The 15964-nt window shown below is 38.5% G+C and overlaps 1 protein-coding gene across 1 annotated transcript in view; it reads right to left on the reverse strand.

Annotated features, from left to right (window-relative positions):
* The window catches only part of LOC109846574 (myosin-7-like), a 39909-nt gene that overhangs the window by 3061 nt on the left and 20884 nt on the right, over positions 1-15964 (reverse strand). Inside the window, exons 14-39 of the mRNA XM_020415822.1 lie at positions 11756-11793; positions 11516-11642; positions 11227-11397; positions 11011-11142; positions 10795-10904; positions 10594-10654; positions 10044-10221; positions 9732-9937; positions 9186-9305; positions 6325-6423; positions 5485-5721; positions 5129-5290; positions 4775-4933; positions 4430-4585; positions 4114-4269; positions 3767-3906; positions 3509-3602; positions 3384-3422; positions 3206-3274; positions 2922-3125; positions 2452-2586; positions 2158-2346; positions 1582-1713; positions 1427-1497; positions 1232-1331; positions 1086-1142 (exon numbers count right to left, since the gene is read on the reverse strand). Coding sequence (XP_020271411.1) covers positions 1086-1142; positions 1232-1331; positions 1427-1497; positions 1582-1713; positions 2158-2346; positions 2452-2586; positions 2922-3125; positions 3206-3274; positions 3384-3422; positions 3509-3602; positions 3767-3906; positions 4114-4269; positions 4430-4585; positions 4775-4933; positions 5129-5290; positions 5485-5721; positions 6325-6423; positions 9186-9305; positions 9732-9937; positions 10044-10221; positions 10594-10654; positions 10795-10904; positions 11011-11142; positions 11227-11397; positions 11516-11642; positions 11756-11793 — 3342 coding nt within the window. The remainder of the gene's footprint in view (positions 1-1085; positions 1143-1231; positions 1332-1426; positions 1498-1581; positions 1714-2157; positions 2347-2451; positions 2587-2921; positions 3126-3205; positions 3275-3383; positions 3423-3508; positions 3603-3766; positions 3907-4113; positions 4270-4429; positions 4586-4774; positions 4934-5128; positions 5291-5484; positions 5722-6324; positions 6424-9185; positions 9306-9731; positions 9938-10043; positions 10222-10593; positions 10655-10794; positions 10905-11010; positions 11143-11226; positions 11398-11515; positions 11643-11755; positions 11794-15964) is intronic.

Consider the following 15964-nt stretch of genomic DNA (forward strand, 5'->3'; position numbering starts at 1 on the left):
ATGCTGTGATCCTCAGACTGCTTAAACCTGCAGCCTGAGGATATGTGCATGAGTTTGACAATCCTGCACCCTCAATGTTTTGTGAGAATCCTACTTCCTTTCCAATAGCTACATACACTATGTAAATATTAAATTTAGTGCAACAACATTGATGATGAGACAATCAACTGCATTATAAAGATTCATTCAGTATGCCTCTACAATGATATGTCCATAACTTTGAAAGAGAGCACTGAAAGCCAAAAAGAAAAAAAGGAAAAAAAAAGAGATGTGCTGGATCATAAAGCATGCCATGCATTTCCAACAATAAACAGAAAATGAATTATTTTATAAACAGTAAAAGCTTGCTAAAAATTGTAAACAAGCATATGCATATTTCCAGAGCACAAAGAAAAAAAAAACAAGCTTGATCATAAATTATCTGGTAGAACATACAAATTTTCAGGACTCAACAGTGCATGACACACCTTATACGCCAAATTCTTAAGGTTTCATCAATTATCTGGTAGTTAATTTGTTTCCTTGGTCAAGCTTGATCACAGGCATGCACATGTTTAAACCTAGAAGAAGCTTCTCGTGCACATATGTGCACCCAAGAAAAAAATTAAATTGAAGACAGTTCTCGAAAGAATGCATCTCTCAAGCAATACACACCAAGATTTGTAGTTATAACAAGAACATATATACATTTGAGATAAATGAAAAATCATTACTTCTTTGATTACAAAGTTATTAATCAGAGTATGGACAATGAAGCAAGAGGCATAAAGTATAGGCAGACAAGCACTAATGGCTAGAGATAGGAACAATAATTTGCCTTAGAAAGATATTACAATCAAATTAGCATACTGTAACAAATACATGCAAAATAACTCAAACTAATGAGTCACTTCAAAATCAAAGTTATACTCTATCAAAGTAGATACAAGGCAACTCAGCAAGTTAAGAAGTCAAATAAATCTGACAGAAATGAGGTTCAGTCAGATAAATAAACTGGTTCAGAAACTCATGTACTCTGGAATGAGATTGAAATACAAAAAAAACTAGACGTAAAGATGCAAAGGATAGGAACAGAATTAACATACCAAGAATCCCACAGCTTGCCTTGTGTGTTTAAGTTCATCCCAAGATGACCCAGTATTCTGTAAAGTGAAAATCGTTAGATAAACATAAACTTTTCTGATTATCAGCCGAAGTAAGCAATAACTTTTAGATAACAATTTGTGTGGACCTCTGCTTTTGTTTGTCCACACCATAGCTCCAGTGCTTCTAAACCCGACTTTATGTACTCTCCATTGCCAAAAGAGCAGCACTCACGACGTAAAAGGAGACTGTATAAGCAACAAAGAACGGGTTGAAAAACATTTCAGTTTTATCTACCTCGTTTATGGAGAATGAAGATAATTTAAGCAGAAATGTTACAAACCTGTTGAAGAGCTGTACATTGATGAAGGAGAAAATCTGAGCAAACATTTTCTGAACCAGAGCTGCAGTCACCTGAAAAGCAATCAGGTTAATAAGAAATCCTCCATTTGAAAGAAAATGTGCAGCTTTAACTCAAATTCCACCCATAAGTCTTACAAAGTTCTCTTCTAATGTATGCAGAAGCTTATTCAAACTCTCTATAATGCTCTGCCAAGGCCTACTTTCACCCTGATTGCCAGATAAATCCTCAGATCCTTCAAGCGCATCTGCCTTTGCCATTCTTGATGCCTTCAGTTTAGAATCGAATGACAATTAGAAACAGGATAATACTTGAGAGCACGAAACTAGAAAGTGAAATTCTAAATCGTTTAAGTAAACAAAAAGACAAGCACAAAGCAAAAAGCACAATCTTCAAGGAGTTTCATTTGACATTACATATTAAACTTTAAAAACTTTTTGAGTGTTAATTTACATGAAAAACATATAAACAAGGAGATCATAGTTATTTGATAAGTATCATATTTTTGAGGTGTGCAATTCAAGTATCAAAGTAATAGGTAATCATAATCAAACAATGAAGGGTCACAAACTCAAAATTCTAGTAGCATTCAACTCCAGTCATCTTGCAAGATATGATTACTTTCTCCAACCACATTAGATAAATACTTTTTGTTTGAACTCGGTGTAACCTTTATTCTTAATGAAACCAGACAGTTATGGACTTCCTCACACCTGCATGCACAAAGAAAGCAAGGGAGCAATCTCTTTTTTTGTATTCTCACGGGTCATTCCAAATATCTTGTCCACATAAGCTGCAAGCTGCTCCTTGAAAAGTATGGCAGGATACTTGGCCTCAACATGGCGTATAACACTCAACGCATCAAAAGGAAGGTTTGATGATGAGGGAGAAGCTCGGAAGCTCTGTAAGAAAAATCCATTTGCCATGGTGCATATTCAGTTAAAGAAAATAGCACATTAATACGCCATGAGAAAAAAGTCCCTATTTACGGTTGATTTGTTACATACTTGAGTCATCCTCCCAAATAGCGATGTTGGTGCGGGAGGTTTCCCGGATCCTGGAGGTTTAATACTTTTATGTAGCAAGAACAGTAAAGTAGACGCATTTGACAGCCAATAACCAAGATGATTTGTTTCCTCATTCTGAAAAAAAGAAAGGATTTTTAACTCATCATTCGCCATGGCAGTAACAATATTATATATTATTGTACTGATACTATGCAGATCATTGAAATATTTGTACGACCATGTAAATGTTCCTTTTAGAAGAAAGTATAACTGCAGGATTGTAGGTATAACTGCATTCTGTGAAAAGGTTGAATTTGCGTCTTTGTATGTAAGGTAAATGATCAAATGTGTGAGACAATGATCAATCAATGCAAAGTTTAAGCAAGCCCATGGGCTGAAGATAACCAGAGAGATCTGTCACCTCTCTGGCACACGGAAGTTTAAACTAGTAAAAATAAACTGATATTAACTTTTTTGTGTGTGTTGGAGGGTATTTGAGAACCAATCATATGTATAAGTCGATCAAAAACACTAGTTCTGTCAGCTTCAAAAGATCTCCAATGGAGTAGACATTTATATATGGTAATTGCAGCAACTGGCCTTTCTTCACTAAACCCAATATTTTGACCAACACATTTGAGAAGGGCGTCGACAGTTTCTGGTGTAGATAACACCTAACAGACAAAACAAGTTATGATCCACAAGAACTATATACACATAAATGACTTTGCACAGACTCTTAACAAGCACATACTGGTTGTGCTTCAACATGTGATCTCCTCAACCTAGAATCAGATTTTCCGTAACTCTTATTAGGAGGTTCCTGAAAAATAGACATTAATATTATGGAAAATTCTGCCATAATCAAATCTTTTTGTTTCTGTGTGTTAAGTAAGAAGTCAGAATAGAGAGTTTTGAGGTAAGTCTCAGACCTTATGTTCATCAATAACATGATGACCATTCTCCAAATTCTGCAAAAGGTGAAATCCAAGCAGGCATGAAAGGTAGACCAAGAAGAACAAAAAGGGAAAAAAGTTAACTATAATCATTTAATTACATTTTTTCCAGAGGGTGCAGGTGACAAATGTGCACGCATGCGTTGCCGAAGAATTTTATCTTCAGATTCCAGATTAGATAATTTTTCTTGAAGCCTGTGACAAAGAAGACAACTCACTTTAAATAATTAAAAAATGAATAATAATTGATTATTGCTCTGAGGTCTTATATAGATTATCTAGAATAAATGTAACTGCTATTCATATGAGCAATTGACAACTGATTATGTAAGATGAAATTCGTATGAGAGAACAGTAACCTATGCAATAAATTGTTCAGGTCATTTATCTTTGATTCAGCTTCCAGAGCCTTCTTAAGCCTTTTCTCACTAACTTCTGTTGTTTCTTCAAGCCTCTTTTCAGTTTCATCAATCTTCTTTTCAAGAGAACTCACCAATTCCTGTAAGGTTGTCATGGAGGATGAGGTGATGATATAAGACTAGACACATTAATATGATATTTAATTTCACCCTCGAAAAGAATGCACAATAGCATAAATAATGAACCGTCAAACTCATGTTCCTCATATATGATTACAAAATTCAAACCTCAGGTGCATAATAAGCCTTGTGAGATAAACTTAGAAAAAGAAACACTTCAGACTCACCTTAAGCTGTTCATTTTCAGTGGTGAGTTTATCCATTGAAGCTGTATCAACAACTGGGACCTCTGTTATAATGTGATCAACTGGCTTGAGCTTTTCATTTTCATAAGTGAGTTGCTCACTTTCCTCAGTCTTCTTTTCAAGAGAACTCACCAAGTCCTACAAAAGTAATTATGGAGGATGAAGTGATATAAGACTAGCCGCATTTATGCAATATCTAATTTCAACCTCCTGGAGAACGCACACAAGCATAAATAAGGAACGGCCAAACTCTTATCCTCATAATCATATCTCAGGAAAAGAAACACTTCAGACTCACCTTAAGCTGTTCATTTTCAGCAGTGAGTTTATCCATCAAAGCTGTATCTAATGGGGCCTCTGTTACAGTGTGGTCAACTGGGAACTTGACCTTTTCATTTTCAGCAGTGAGTCGTTCACTTTCATCAATCTTCTTTTCAAGGGAACTCACCAAATCCTGCAAAGTTATCATGGAGGATGAAACGATATAATACTAGCCACATTAATGCAGTGTCTAATCCTCCTAATGCGCCCATGCATAAATAATGAAAACTAATGTTCCTCTTAGATGATTAGAAGTCAAAGCTCAGGTGCGCAAGTCTCATCCTCACGATGACATCTGAGAAAAGCAATATGTAGCACTCACCTTAAGCTGTTCATTTTCAGCGGTGAGTTTATCCAGAAAAGCTGTATCAACAACCGGGACCTCCTTTATGAAAGGATCAACTGGGAGCTTAAGCTTTTCATTTTCATGAGCGAGTTCTTCACTTTCATCAATCTTCTTTTCAAGATAATTCACTAAATCCTACAAAATTATCGTGGAGTATGAGGTGAAGGAGATAGTTATACTAGTGCAACATATTTTTTCATACTCCTTAACAATGCACATTGATAAATAATAAATCACAGAAATCATGTTCCCCGAGACGATTACAGAAGTCAAGCTCAGATGTGCAACTCTTATGATGATATCTAAGAAAGGTCAGCAGTTTGGACTCACCTTAAGCTTCTCATTTTCAGCAGTAAGCTCATCCATCAAAGCTGTATCAACAACTGGGATCTCATTTATAATGGGATCAATTGAGAGCTTAAGCTTTTCTTTCTCAGAAGCGAGTTCTTCTTCAGTTTCACCAATTTTCTTTTCTAGAGAACTCACCAAATCCTGCATTACCGCGGAGAATGAAGTAAGATAAGATTAGCCGCATTATATGTTCCACCCTCCTGAACAATGCACACATGCCTAACTGATGAGCTGTTTAACACATGTTCCTCTAGATGATTGCAAAAGTCAAAGATCAGACACATAACTCTTCTCCTCATGATGATATGCAAGGAAAAGCAATATTTCAGATTCACCTTAAGCCTTTCATTTTCAGCAGTGAGTTTATCCATCAAAGTTGTATCAATAACAGGGACCTCTTTTATAATGGGATCAACTGGTAGCTTAAGCTTTTCATTCTCAGCAGCGAGCTCTTCAGCAGCCTCCCTAGCAACATCACGCTCTTTAATCAGAAGATCTTTAGTTTCTTCAAATTGCAGTTGCATCTCCTGCAGGGCAGATTGCAACTTTGCATTTTCTTCCTCCATGTCAGCCTAACAAAGAATAACTAGCCAGATTAAAATAAAGAATTGATACCCACCAAACAGAATCTTGAACTGCAGAAGAGAAAGTCAGCAATTTATACCACTCAACTATATACTCGGGGCATCTAGGTCAAAAACCTGACATAAGGATCAAAATGCCTTTCTATTGAAGGGTTTAAACAGTCAAATGACTCAAATATCTAAAAGCAACTCTTTTACTCGTTTAAAGAGTAGTAACAAATACCACCAATTATATGCAACACTATATCACAAGGCTAGGCGATAAGCTACACTTTTAATGTTTTTAATCCCTTTCATGAACAAAGTATTCATTCTCTTTGAGATTGAGAGACACAAAGGGAGTGAGATGATATATCAAACCTGGCGAAGTATTAAAATAATAATGCCTGTAAAAACAATGAACTTAAAATTTAAAAGTAAAATTAAGGGGGAAAACTCAGTTGTGCCCTTTTTTTACACTAATCACCTCCAGACCAAAATTGCATGGTTTTCATCAACATTGATTATCACTTCGTTCCAGTTAAAGGAAACAGATAAGAAATGAAGGGAAAAACTATCATTAAAGATAAGCATAACAAGAAGTGTATATACCCTCATGCTTTTCTCCAGCTCTAGATGACTTGCTAGCTCCTCTACTTGTTTCTCCAACATAGTTTTGGCAGCTTGGAGAGCACCTGTTTCTTTTGCAGCCTGTAGGTAAGAGGGAAAGAAACTAAAGCTAGATAACTAAAAGAATTAGACTGTATGAATAACTATTTCACAAAACAAGAAACCGCTTGAAGAATAAAACAAAGACCGAGGGTTACACATGAAATACAAGTATAGATGACAAATAAGGTTACCAGTAGGGGTCATTTAGTGGGACTTTCCCTTGCAGTAGCATCTTTCATTACCATAAATGAAAGATAGGCCCTTCTCTAGCATTTAGAGCTCTAAGCAGTTTTTCAATTGATGCCAAACAATCCTACTATCAGCCTTTTGGGGGAAAACGTAAATGTATTTCAAGTGAAAGCTTGGATGTAGGTGGTGTAGGAAGAAGTGAAAGAACGGAAAATGTGAGCTAAAGATGGATGTACTAATATGTAAGAACAATTTTTTAGTGAAGACACACAAGCTCCAAGAATGGTTGCACTATAACTCAACTAACTGTAGATACAATTTACGGCCCAGAACATAAATAAGAAACTTATGGGTTCAAGATGAAATGCTAGTGAAATGTATTACTGACAGATTACTCCAAGAGCGAATAAAGAAAGCATTTTCTTATTTTCACTGTTTTTTGACAGGTCCTTATCTAACATTTAGAGCTCTAAGCAGTTTTTAATTGAGACCAAACAATCCTACCATCAGCATTTTTGGGAAAAACATAAATGTATTTCAAGTGAAAGCTTAGATGTAGGTGATGTAGGAAGAAGGGAAAGCATGGAAAATGTGAGCTAAAGGATGGATGTTCGTCATATGCAAGAACTTTTTTTTAGTGAAGACACATGAGCTCCAAGAATGGTTGGACTATAACTCTATAAATGTAGATACAACTTACGATCCCGAACATAAACAAGAAACTTATGAGTTCAGGATGAAATGCTAGCGGGATGTATTATTACTTTGTGTGTGTGTGTGTGTGTGTGTGTGTGTGTGTGTGTAGGTGGGAATCTGAATCTATGGGTGGGCAGCAAATGGGAACATAAGGACTCAAAGCAAAGCTAGAGCTCAACTTTTAGGTGAGTGCAACTGCAGTGCAATATGGAAACACTCTTAGTAGTCATGCCATAGGTGTGGCAGTATTTCGTTCTCGGTTATACGAACAAAAGATGCCTAAAAGGATATTGGTTGGTAACAGTGAACTAATTTGAGAGAGTCCAATTTTATGTCTACAATCCAAGTATGGTTGACTGGCATACACTGCTTAAAAGTTGGTAATCTATTCCTCTATAATAATAGGAGGATCCAAGATTCACTATTCATGCTACAGTAAATTATTACATCTAAAAAGTTACCGTAGCACTGACAAAACTGTATTTAAATACAGAATTACTGTAGCGGAAGTAAAAAATTGGTGGCCATGCTTTGCACGGGTGCACATTAGTATAATAGATGATAAGAGCTCCCTTGGAATATGATTTCTTGTGCAATGTTCATTGAGGCAAAGGTGACTGACTTGATATGCATCTGGAAGATACTCACCCAGTGAAAATAAGAACACAAAAGCTTGTTTCAATATAGATATTTTTTATAAGGAATTAAAAATATGAGTTGGTTCAATATAGATAATTAGAAAAGTAAAATATATATTCAATTTATAGTGGCTTAGCCCAGGGGCCTTTCTCAAATAAATGAACAAATAACTAAATATAGAAATGACTAGGATAACTTTGTCAAGAGTATAACAAGGATGATGCAGATAGACAAGGCGACTCAACAAAAATAAAAGTGGTAAAGCTAGGAGCTCAATTGCAAAACTAGTCTAAGCTTAAAAGCTGTCTCAAAAGAGAATGAAGTGAAAAAAAATTGCAATTACAGAATTCACAGAAGACTCAGCTATTGAAAAAAAAAGATAGCATTTATTTTTAAACGAGCAACAGAAAGAAAAATGCTAATACGATGACCCAAGCGACCTTAGTCTTACATCAGTGGTATGTGTGAGATTAAATCGTTTATATAGATAAGACAAAGACTCAAGCGTAGCATCAGCTAGCTGATTTTGGTGGTGGTTCGAGCCAAATAATGCGCTACACTCGGTGGGTCTAACAACTTACATAGTGTCAACGGACTTGCAGGCTGGAGGCGTGACAAATGATACCAAAACAGTTTGCTAGTAGGAAGTGTAGAGCTAAGTGCTATGTGGGGCTAAGTGCAGCCCGTGAGCGTAGTGGGAGCCACCTTTAGAACATGTAGGAGTCATCTCTAGAGTCCATGTCACTATTGGGATGTGTCAATTGTCATGTCGCAAGGAAGACATCGCATATGTAATGTGAGGGTGATTGTGATGCCCCAAGTGACTTTAGTCTTACATCTGTGGATATGTGTGAGATTAAATGGTTTATATAAATAAAGCAAAAGACTCAAGTGTAACATCGACTAATTGATTTTGTCAGTGGTTCGAGCCAAACAACGCACTACACTCAGTGGGTCCCATGGCTTACATTGTGCCGACGGGCTTGCCGGCTCGGGCATGACAAACGAGGCATGACAGCTAAACCAATAATGGAACCTTTGATCAGAAATTTAAAATGATTAGTCAAAATTCAACTAGTATTATAGAATTCATGATAAACTCATGCAAATGGTAAAGATATTCATACAAGATGAGGCCAATATTAACATGTTAGTCAAACACAAATTGTCTTAGAATTCTCACATTATTTTAGATAAAGATTTGGAAGTCTCAAAAATACAAATTAAACCTCTTGTATAAGGGTGAAAAAAATTGAAGCTGCTAAAATAAGGCTCACCATTTTAAGCTTTCGTAACTCTTTTCTAGCAAGCCTTCTTCTCCAAGCACATTGAGTAGTTATTGCTGCTTTCCTTATTCTAGAATAATGCAATTGTGCCAAGTACCGGCGACAATGACTCTGGGAAAGAGATGCCAAGAATACACTGTAAGAAGCATGTTTAATGCTTGAGAATTGAATACTATAATATTGATAATATTAGATATAGAGAAAATGAAAGAACCTAAAACTGATTTAATATGTGAATTGTATGAAGATCAATAATTTCATTATAAGAAAAAAGATCTCAAACAGCTCAAAGATGAAAGAAAAACACCAGAGAAGGCTAAAAAAAAGCCAATATAATCCGTGTAATTATTCACAATGTCAAGATACACAAAATCGGAGAAAAAAAAGGGTAGAAAACAAAAGTCCATTTTCACAGGAAATTACTGGAAAAAATTTATGAGCACAAGTCTGATTAATAGTATTAACTACTTCTGCAGACTTTTTTTCATGTATAAACAGAATTCCTTCCTGTTATCCACTCAGTAGGACTTTCTATACCTGAATGATAGTCATAGCTACTGTCTGACGCCTGAAGTCAAGCTGCTTACGAGCCGCCATTCCACGTAAACCAGCTTGAATAACAATGGATGAAGAATACAGACTTTTGTAAGCTTGCTTTTGAAATTGCATGCGAAAATATGTTTGGATCCTCAAAGAAGCAGTCTCTCTGCGCGTGTTTTCATAAAGTTGCCGTGCAAGTTGTCCTTAAAAAGAGAACCATTTAAGATCTAGCATCTACAAAGCTAAATCACGGAAATGAAATATTTTTCCATCAAGAATAGCCATCATGATCTTTGTAAATATGATTACCTCTGCATACAGATTGAATCCCTATAGCTGATTTTTGCAGTGTGAGGAAACTTTTACGAGCATAATAAGAGCGAACTTTTCTTTGAATGATACTAGCAGATCTTCCTAACAAAGAATTCCTACGTGCATCCAGTTCTGCCATCTGGCCAGCCCGAAGAAAAACCTTTGTTTTCCCTACCTAGAAAAATGAAAATAAGAGATCAGATCTTCGGCATCATGTATTGAGCACTATACGTTTGTTCCTACAAATTCATCTGGGGATGATGGCCAATCATCATATAAACTCCAGTCAATTTCTTCCACAGACATTGCAGCTATGAATATTAAATTAAGCAAAATGAGGAATGAGATAAAACCATGCTACCATTTTCTCTTGTTACCTCTATCATGCTCACTTTAGTTCCTATCAACTTTGTTCTCCGTCTCTTGTAAAAGTAGCAAAGATTTTAAAAATAGAAACTATTTGTTACCTTGTTATAGAGTCTGTTGCATCCTTAATTAAACAAATTGCAACTATGAAAAACGAATTGATAATTTTTATAATGTTTACCTGGTAACCTTCAAGTTCAGCTGCCTCCAAAAGCTTCTTTGAAAGGGTCACTTCATCAGAACTGCCACAATGAAGAAATAAGAAAGATCAGAAGAGGAAGAAAGGGAACTGCCGAAAGAGGCACTAAATTATGAAATATTCTGAAAAACAACATAACAAATTCCTTTCAGTGGCTTGTTCAGTTGTTATAGCAGATTATACCTTCCTTTCAGTGAATTAGGTAAGAGGACACCAAACCGTTCTATAAATTCATCAAATGTCCGCCTTGTTGGATATCCAGCACAGCTTATCCTAATTGCTTCCATTACACCCTGAGTTACAGCAAAAAAAATATGATATTACGATATAGTGATACATTTCATACCATGAAACTTTCACAACTTACATTAATCTATAAAACAAGAAAAAGATCCTCACCCCACATCGGAGTTGTTGGAGAACATTAGTATTCTCAAATATGTAAGGCTTCAAGAGATTATTAGGTTTGACACAACGGATATAGTGTGGCTCTGTCGCACTTAGAGTTTCAAGGAGAGATTGCAGTTGTTGCTGCATTGAGTAGCAATATATTGCAAGTCATTTTACACAGGGAATCATGAGTTATGAATTAAACATAAACACATAGCACCATACCTTGAATCTTGAACCTATTGATGAAAACTTCGAAGACTTGGATGAGTCATCAGAAAGAGCTGGAAATAGACTAGATATGAAAGAGCACTTGGAAGCATTCAAAAGAGATTGATGCTCTGCAATAACATAATCTTTGTTCTTGTCCAAAAACAATTCTGTTTGATATGTGACCTGCAATCAGGAAAACAATGCACTAATCATTCTGCATTTAGGAAAACAATGCACTAACTTTTCATTTTGAGATGAGTGCAGCAAAGTGTGTGAGGCATCATGAAGAAATAATTCATACATCACCAGCATAGTGGCAAATGGTAAAGTCTGAGCGTGCTAGTTTTGGCTTGCTAAAGCGCTTGTTTTCTTTAAACATCTGATATAGCTTCTGAGCAAATGTGTCATGTGTTGATCTTGGCAATACACTAAATGAAAAAAAGATTTGATTTCAAATATCAATAATCGGAAAATGATCACCATTTTACTATAAACTAAATTTAGAGAAGACAATGTCAAATGATCAAATAGTACTACATACCAAGCCTCATCCAGAAGTGCGATGATCCCACCCGGTTTCTGGAAGTCAAGGATGAAATGTTAAGACAAGAAGATAGGGGAGTTTTGAATATAAACATCAACTAATTAAATATAACACCAATCCCTAAAAGCAGGGGGTTAAGCATATACATTCTTATGTTTTTTATAAATGACATTTTTCCTTGCATTTTTTTAAATATGTTTTTCCTTGCCTTCGATATTTCCCTAATCTCTTTGTTTTTCTTAAACGATCAAGGAAACATGTATTCCTTCATCTAACAATGCCGAAATTGGATGAATTATGGCCTTAGAGGTAGAAACTATGGTACTTCTTTTAGTAACAGACATATATGATATATCTATACCGAACGCATCTATTCAAACACACCTTAACAAGAATATAGCCATATTTTATGAAGAAATAGAGAATAGAAGTGAGGCACAAAAAGTTTTTTTTTCATTGATAATAGCTTGGGCTTATATAGAGCCTTACAGGACACTTTTACACATAAGACCCTGATATTACATATATCTCAACACTCCTCCTCAAGGTGGGCGAAAAATATCTATTAAGCCCATCTTGTCACATCCTCTAGCTAAGTCTAATAAACTAAGCCCTTTAGTCAGGCAATCTGCTGCCTGATCCTTAGTTGGAACATGGCCTAACTCCATTAGTTCACTGTTTAACTTCTCTTTGATAAAGAACTTGTCAATCTCAATATGCTTGGTTCTGTCATGTTGCACTGGATTGTTGGTGATACTGATGGCTGACTTGTTGTCGCACCATAACTTCATCTTGGCTCCTTGATCTAGCTTCAGCTCCACTAACATGCCTTTTAGCTACAACAACTCCGCAACTCCCAAGACCATAGCTTTGTACTCCGCTTCAGCTGTCGATCTTGTCATCACAGACTGCTTTTTGCTTTTCCAGGAGACCAAGTTGCCTCTTACAAAGATACAGTACCCTAAGGTAGACCTCCTATCATCTCTATAGCTAGCCCAGTCAGAGTCACAGTAGCTCTCAATGTTCACGTGGTCATTCCTCCTGAATATCAGCCCTTTGGCACCCTTCAGATATCTCAGGATCTGGTACACTGCATCCATATGACCCTTCATCTGGTTATGCATATAGCGGCTCACCATGCTTACTGCAAAGGAGATATTCGAACGTGTGTGACTTGAATATATCAACCTGCCTACCAGCCTCTGATATCTGTCACGATCAACTGGTTCTCCTGCCTCAGCATTCAGCTTGAACCTCTGGTCGATCGGTGTAGCTGCAAGTTTGCACCCCAACATCCCTATCTCTACGAGAAGATCTAATGCATACTTCCTCTGGGAAAGAACAATCCCCTCTACTCCTCGAGCTATCTCGATCCTAAGAAAGTATCGAAGCAGACCAAGATCTTTTACTTCGAACGCTTTGCTCAGTCTCATCTTGAGTTGGGCAATTTCCTTCTCGTCATCCCCTGTGATGATCATGTCATCCACGTACACCGCGAGCATAGTAATGTGGCCACCACTTCGCCGAAAGAACACAGTGTGGTCGGTATTGATCTGCAGGTACCCTATACCTATCATAGCTCTCTTGAACCTGTCGAACCACGCTCGAGGAGACTGCTTTAGCCCATACAGAGACTTTTTTAACCTGCAGACCTTGTCCACTGTCTAACCTGTGCAAAATCCGGGTGGTATATCCATGTACACCTCCTCCACTAGATCCCTATGAAAAAATACATTCTTCACCCACCATTTGCTATCAGAGAGATCAACGTCCGAACAGTGCTCATCTTCGCTAAAGGTGCAAATGTCTCATCGTAATCAATATCATATGTCTGACTATATCCTTTTATCACCAGACGTGTCTTGTAATGCTTAACCTGCCCGTCTGGATTTTGCTTCACAGTGAAGACCTACTTGCATCCAACTGTTCTTTTCCCTGTTGGTAGCTTTACTAACTCCCTAGTGTGTTTTTTCTCAAGAGCCCCTAGCTCCTCATGCATGACCGCCTTCCACGTTGGATCCTTCTTAGCAACCTGTCAATTGTTAGGTAAAGTAATAGAGTCCAGAGATGCAATGAATGCTCCATGTGAAGGTGATATGTTAGAATAGGAAATAAACTGAGCAAGATCCCAACCATATCTCTCAGGAGGATATCCCGCATTATTGCGATTAGTCCTCCTTACTGACATTGGTATGTAAAACTGGATACATCTCAAAACATTGAAGGAGCTATGTCCCATACGCCGGTGATGGAGCATCAACATATCATCAGCACTCATTTCAGGTCCTACTCCTGTCTTCTCAACCATGAATATCAGCGCTGAGTCCATCCCTTCACGGTCCAGGTACCACAGTGCACTACGCCACGTGCTAGTCCCAAGTCTCTGTCCTGTCCCCTTCTCCTGGAAGATCACCTTGGGAATATCAAAAGAGAACGCATTTCAGTTGGAGTAATGGCACTAATGGATAAAAGGTTTATTGGAAAGAAAAGAGCATGCAAAACATTAGACAAAGTTACAAAACATGTACAACTAATTGTATCCTTACCAACCATAGCCTGTGCTGTACCATCAGCAATCTAGATGTTCTATGGCTTTGCTTTGCCAGGTGAGTATAGGATGAGAACTCACTGGTATTACCTGTCACATGTCTAGATGCTCCAGAATCTATTATCCATTCTGTGGATCTAGTGGTGTCTATAGACGCAAGGGCATGTGTGTTATTCGTACCTTTGTTCGGGTGGGCATAAGCGGCAAAGTCTCATCTGTGGAAAAAGGTGGATGCACTCTTAGTCACATCGCCTGTAGCTCTCTGCTTCCTCCTCAGTACCGCCAAGAGTGTCTAATCCTCCTCAGTGAAGATTACCTCAGCTTCTTCTCCCTCTGTTACCATCAGGTTCGCCCAATAGCCTCCTCTTCCACCTTGCTGACCTTCAAGGCCACGACCACGGCCTCCAACCTATCCACGTCCATCCCAATCTCTCTCCTTGGGTGGCTTAGGGCACATCTGTCTCAAATACCTTACCTCGTCACAGTTGTAGCACTGTCGAGTCTCCCCTTTGAATCTAGTGTTGCCTGGGTTTTAGACCATCAGTGTTGACTTCTTTCCTGGAAGTCCACCTGTCCCAGCCTGTAGCCTAATGTGGCTCTCCTCCTGTATCATGGCCGAGACTGCCTCTTCTAGTGAGGGAATCTTTATCTGGGCTAACAGCATCGCAGTCCTCTGCTCAAATATTGGAGCTAATCCCTGGAGAAATAGCATGGTCCTCTCCTGGATAAAGGCCTCTCGCTCCTTGCACTCAGGATCCTTGCAGCTTGCTCGGGACGAGAAGTGATCATATCCAGCCACAAGCGCTCCAGCTCTGTGACATACTCCTGCACAGTCCTATCTCCCTGGACTGTAGCATTGATCTTCCTCTTGATCTGGAACACCCTCAGGTTATTCCCCATCCCATCATACGTTCTCCTCAGCTTCTCCCAGACGTCCTTTACCTTCCCAAGGCTATCCACTATGGCAGCAATGGGCTGGACTACAGAGTTGAGGAGCCAGATGTACACCAACATATGAGTGGACTTCCACTCATCTCTCCATGTGAACCCCTCAGCTGGCTCAGTCTTTTCTCCCATCAAATATCCCTCCAGGTTCCTCCCTACGAGAGTATACCTCACCCTACATGACCAACTAGGGTATGTCGCTGGCCCATCGAGTTTTACATCAATAGGTAGAAGCTCCACCTTCTTAGGCGGTGGCTTTGTCGAGCCCTCTCATGCCGACAACCTCATCAGTTACATCAATGTTGAGATCTCCTCAGGATTCAACTTCTTGATGATCTCCTCCATCAGATTCCTGTCAGTCTCCACCATCGATCCAACTTGTATTCGGTTTCCTCACACCGATCTCACAAATCAGGATCCTGCACCTGGCCTTCCTCCTTTTCTTGACTCGAGCATACCCCACTTCACATCAAGCCCTAGATCCACCACATCTCAACCCTTGGCGATCAGGGCCAACGACGCAGGAACACGAGCACCAACAGAGGCTAGTGGCACGAGCGCAAGTTTGCAGGGGCGATGGTGCAGCGGACGCACGCGGGCGGCGGCTAGGGCAAGGGGAGAAGGCGGCGTAGATCTGGACCTCGTCGGGGGCTAGGGCAAGGGGGAAGAGGCAGCGAAGATCTGGATCTCGGTCTTCGTAGGGTCGTCGTCGG

This window comes from Asparagus officinalis, chromosome 7, assembly GCF_001876935.1.
Source record: "Asparagus officinalis chromosome 7, Aspof.V1, whole genome shotgun sequence".
In the NCBI taxonomy this organism is placed as follows: Eukaryota; Viridiplantae; Streptophyta; class Magnoliopsida; order Asparagales; family Asparagaceae; genus Asparagus; species Asparagus officinalis.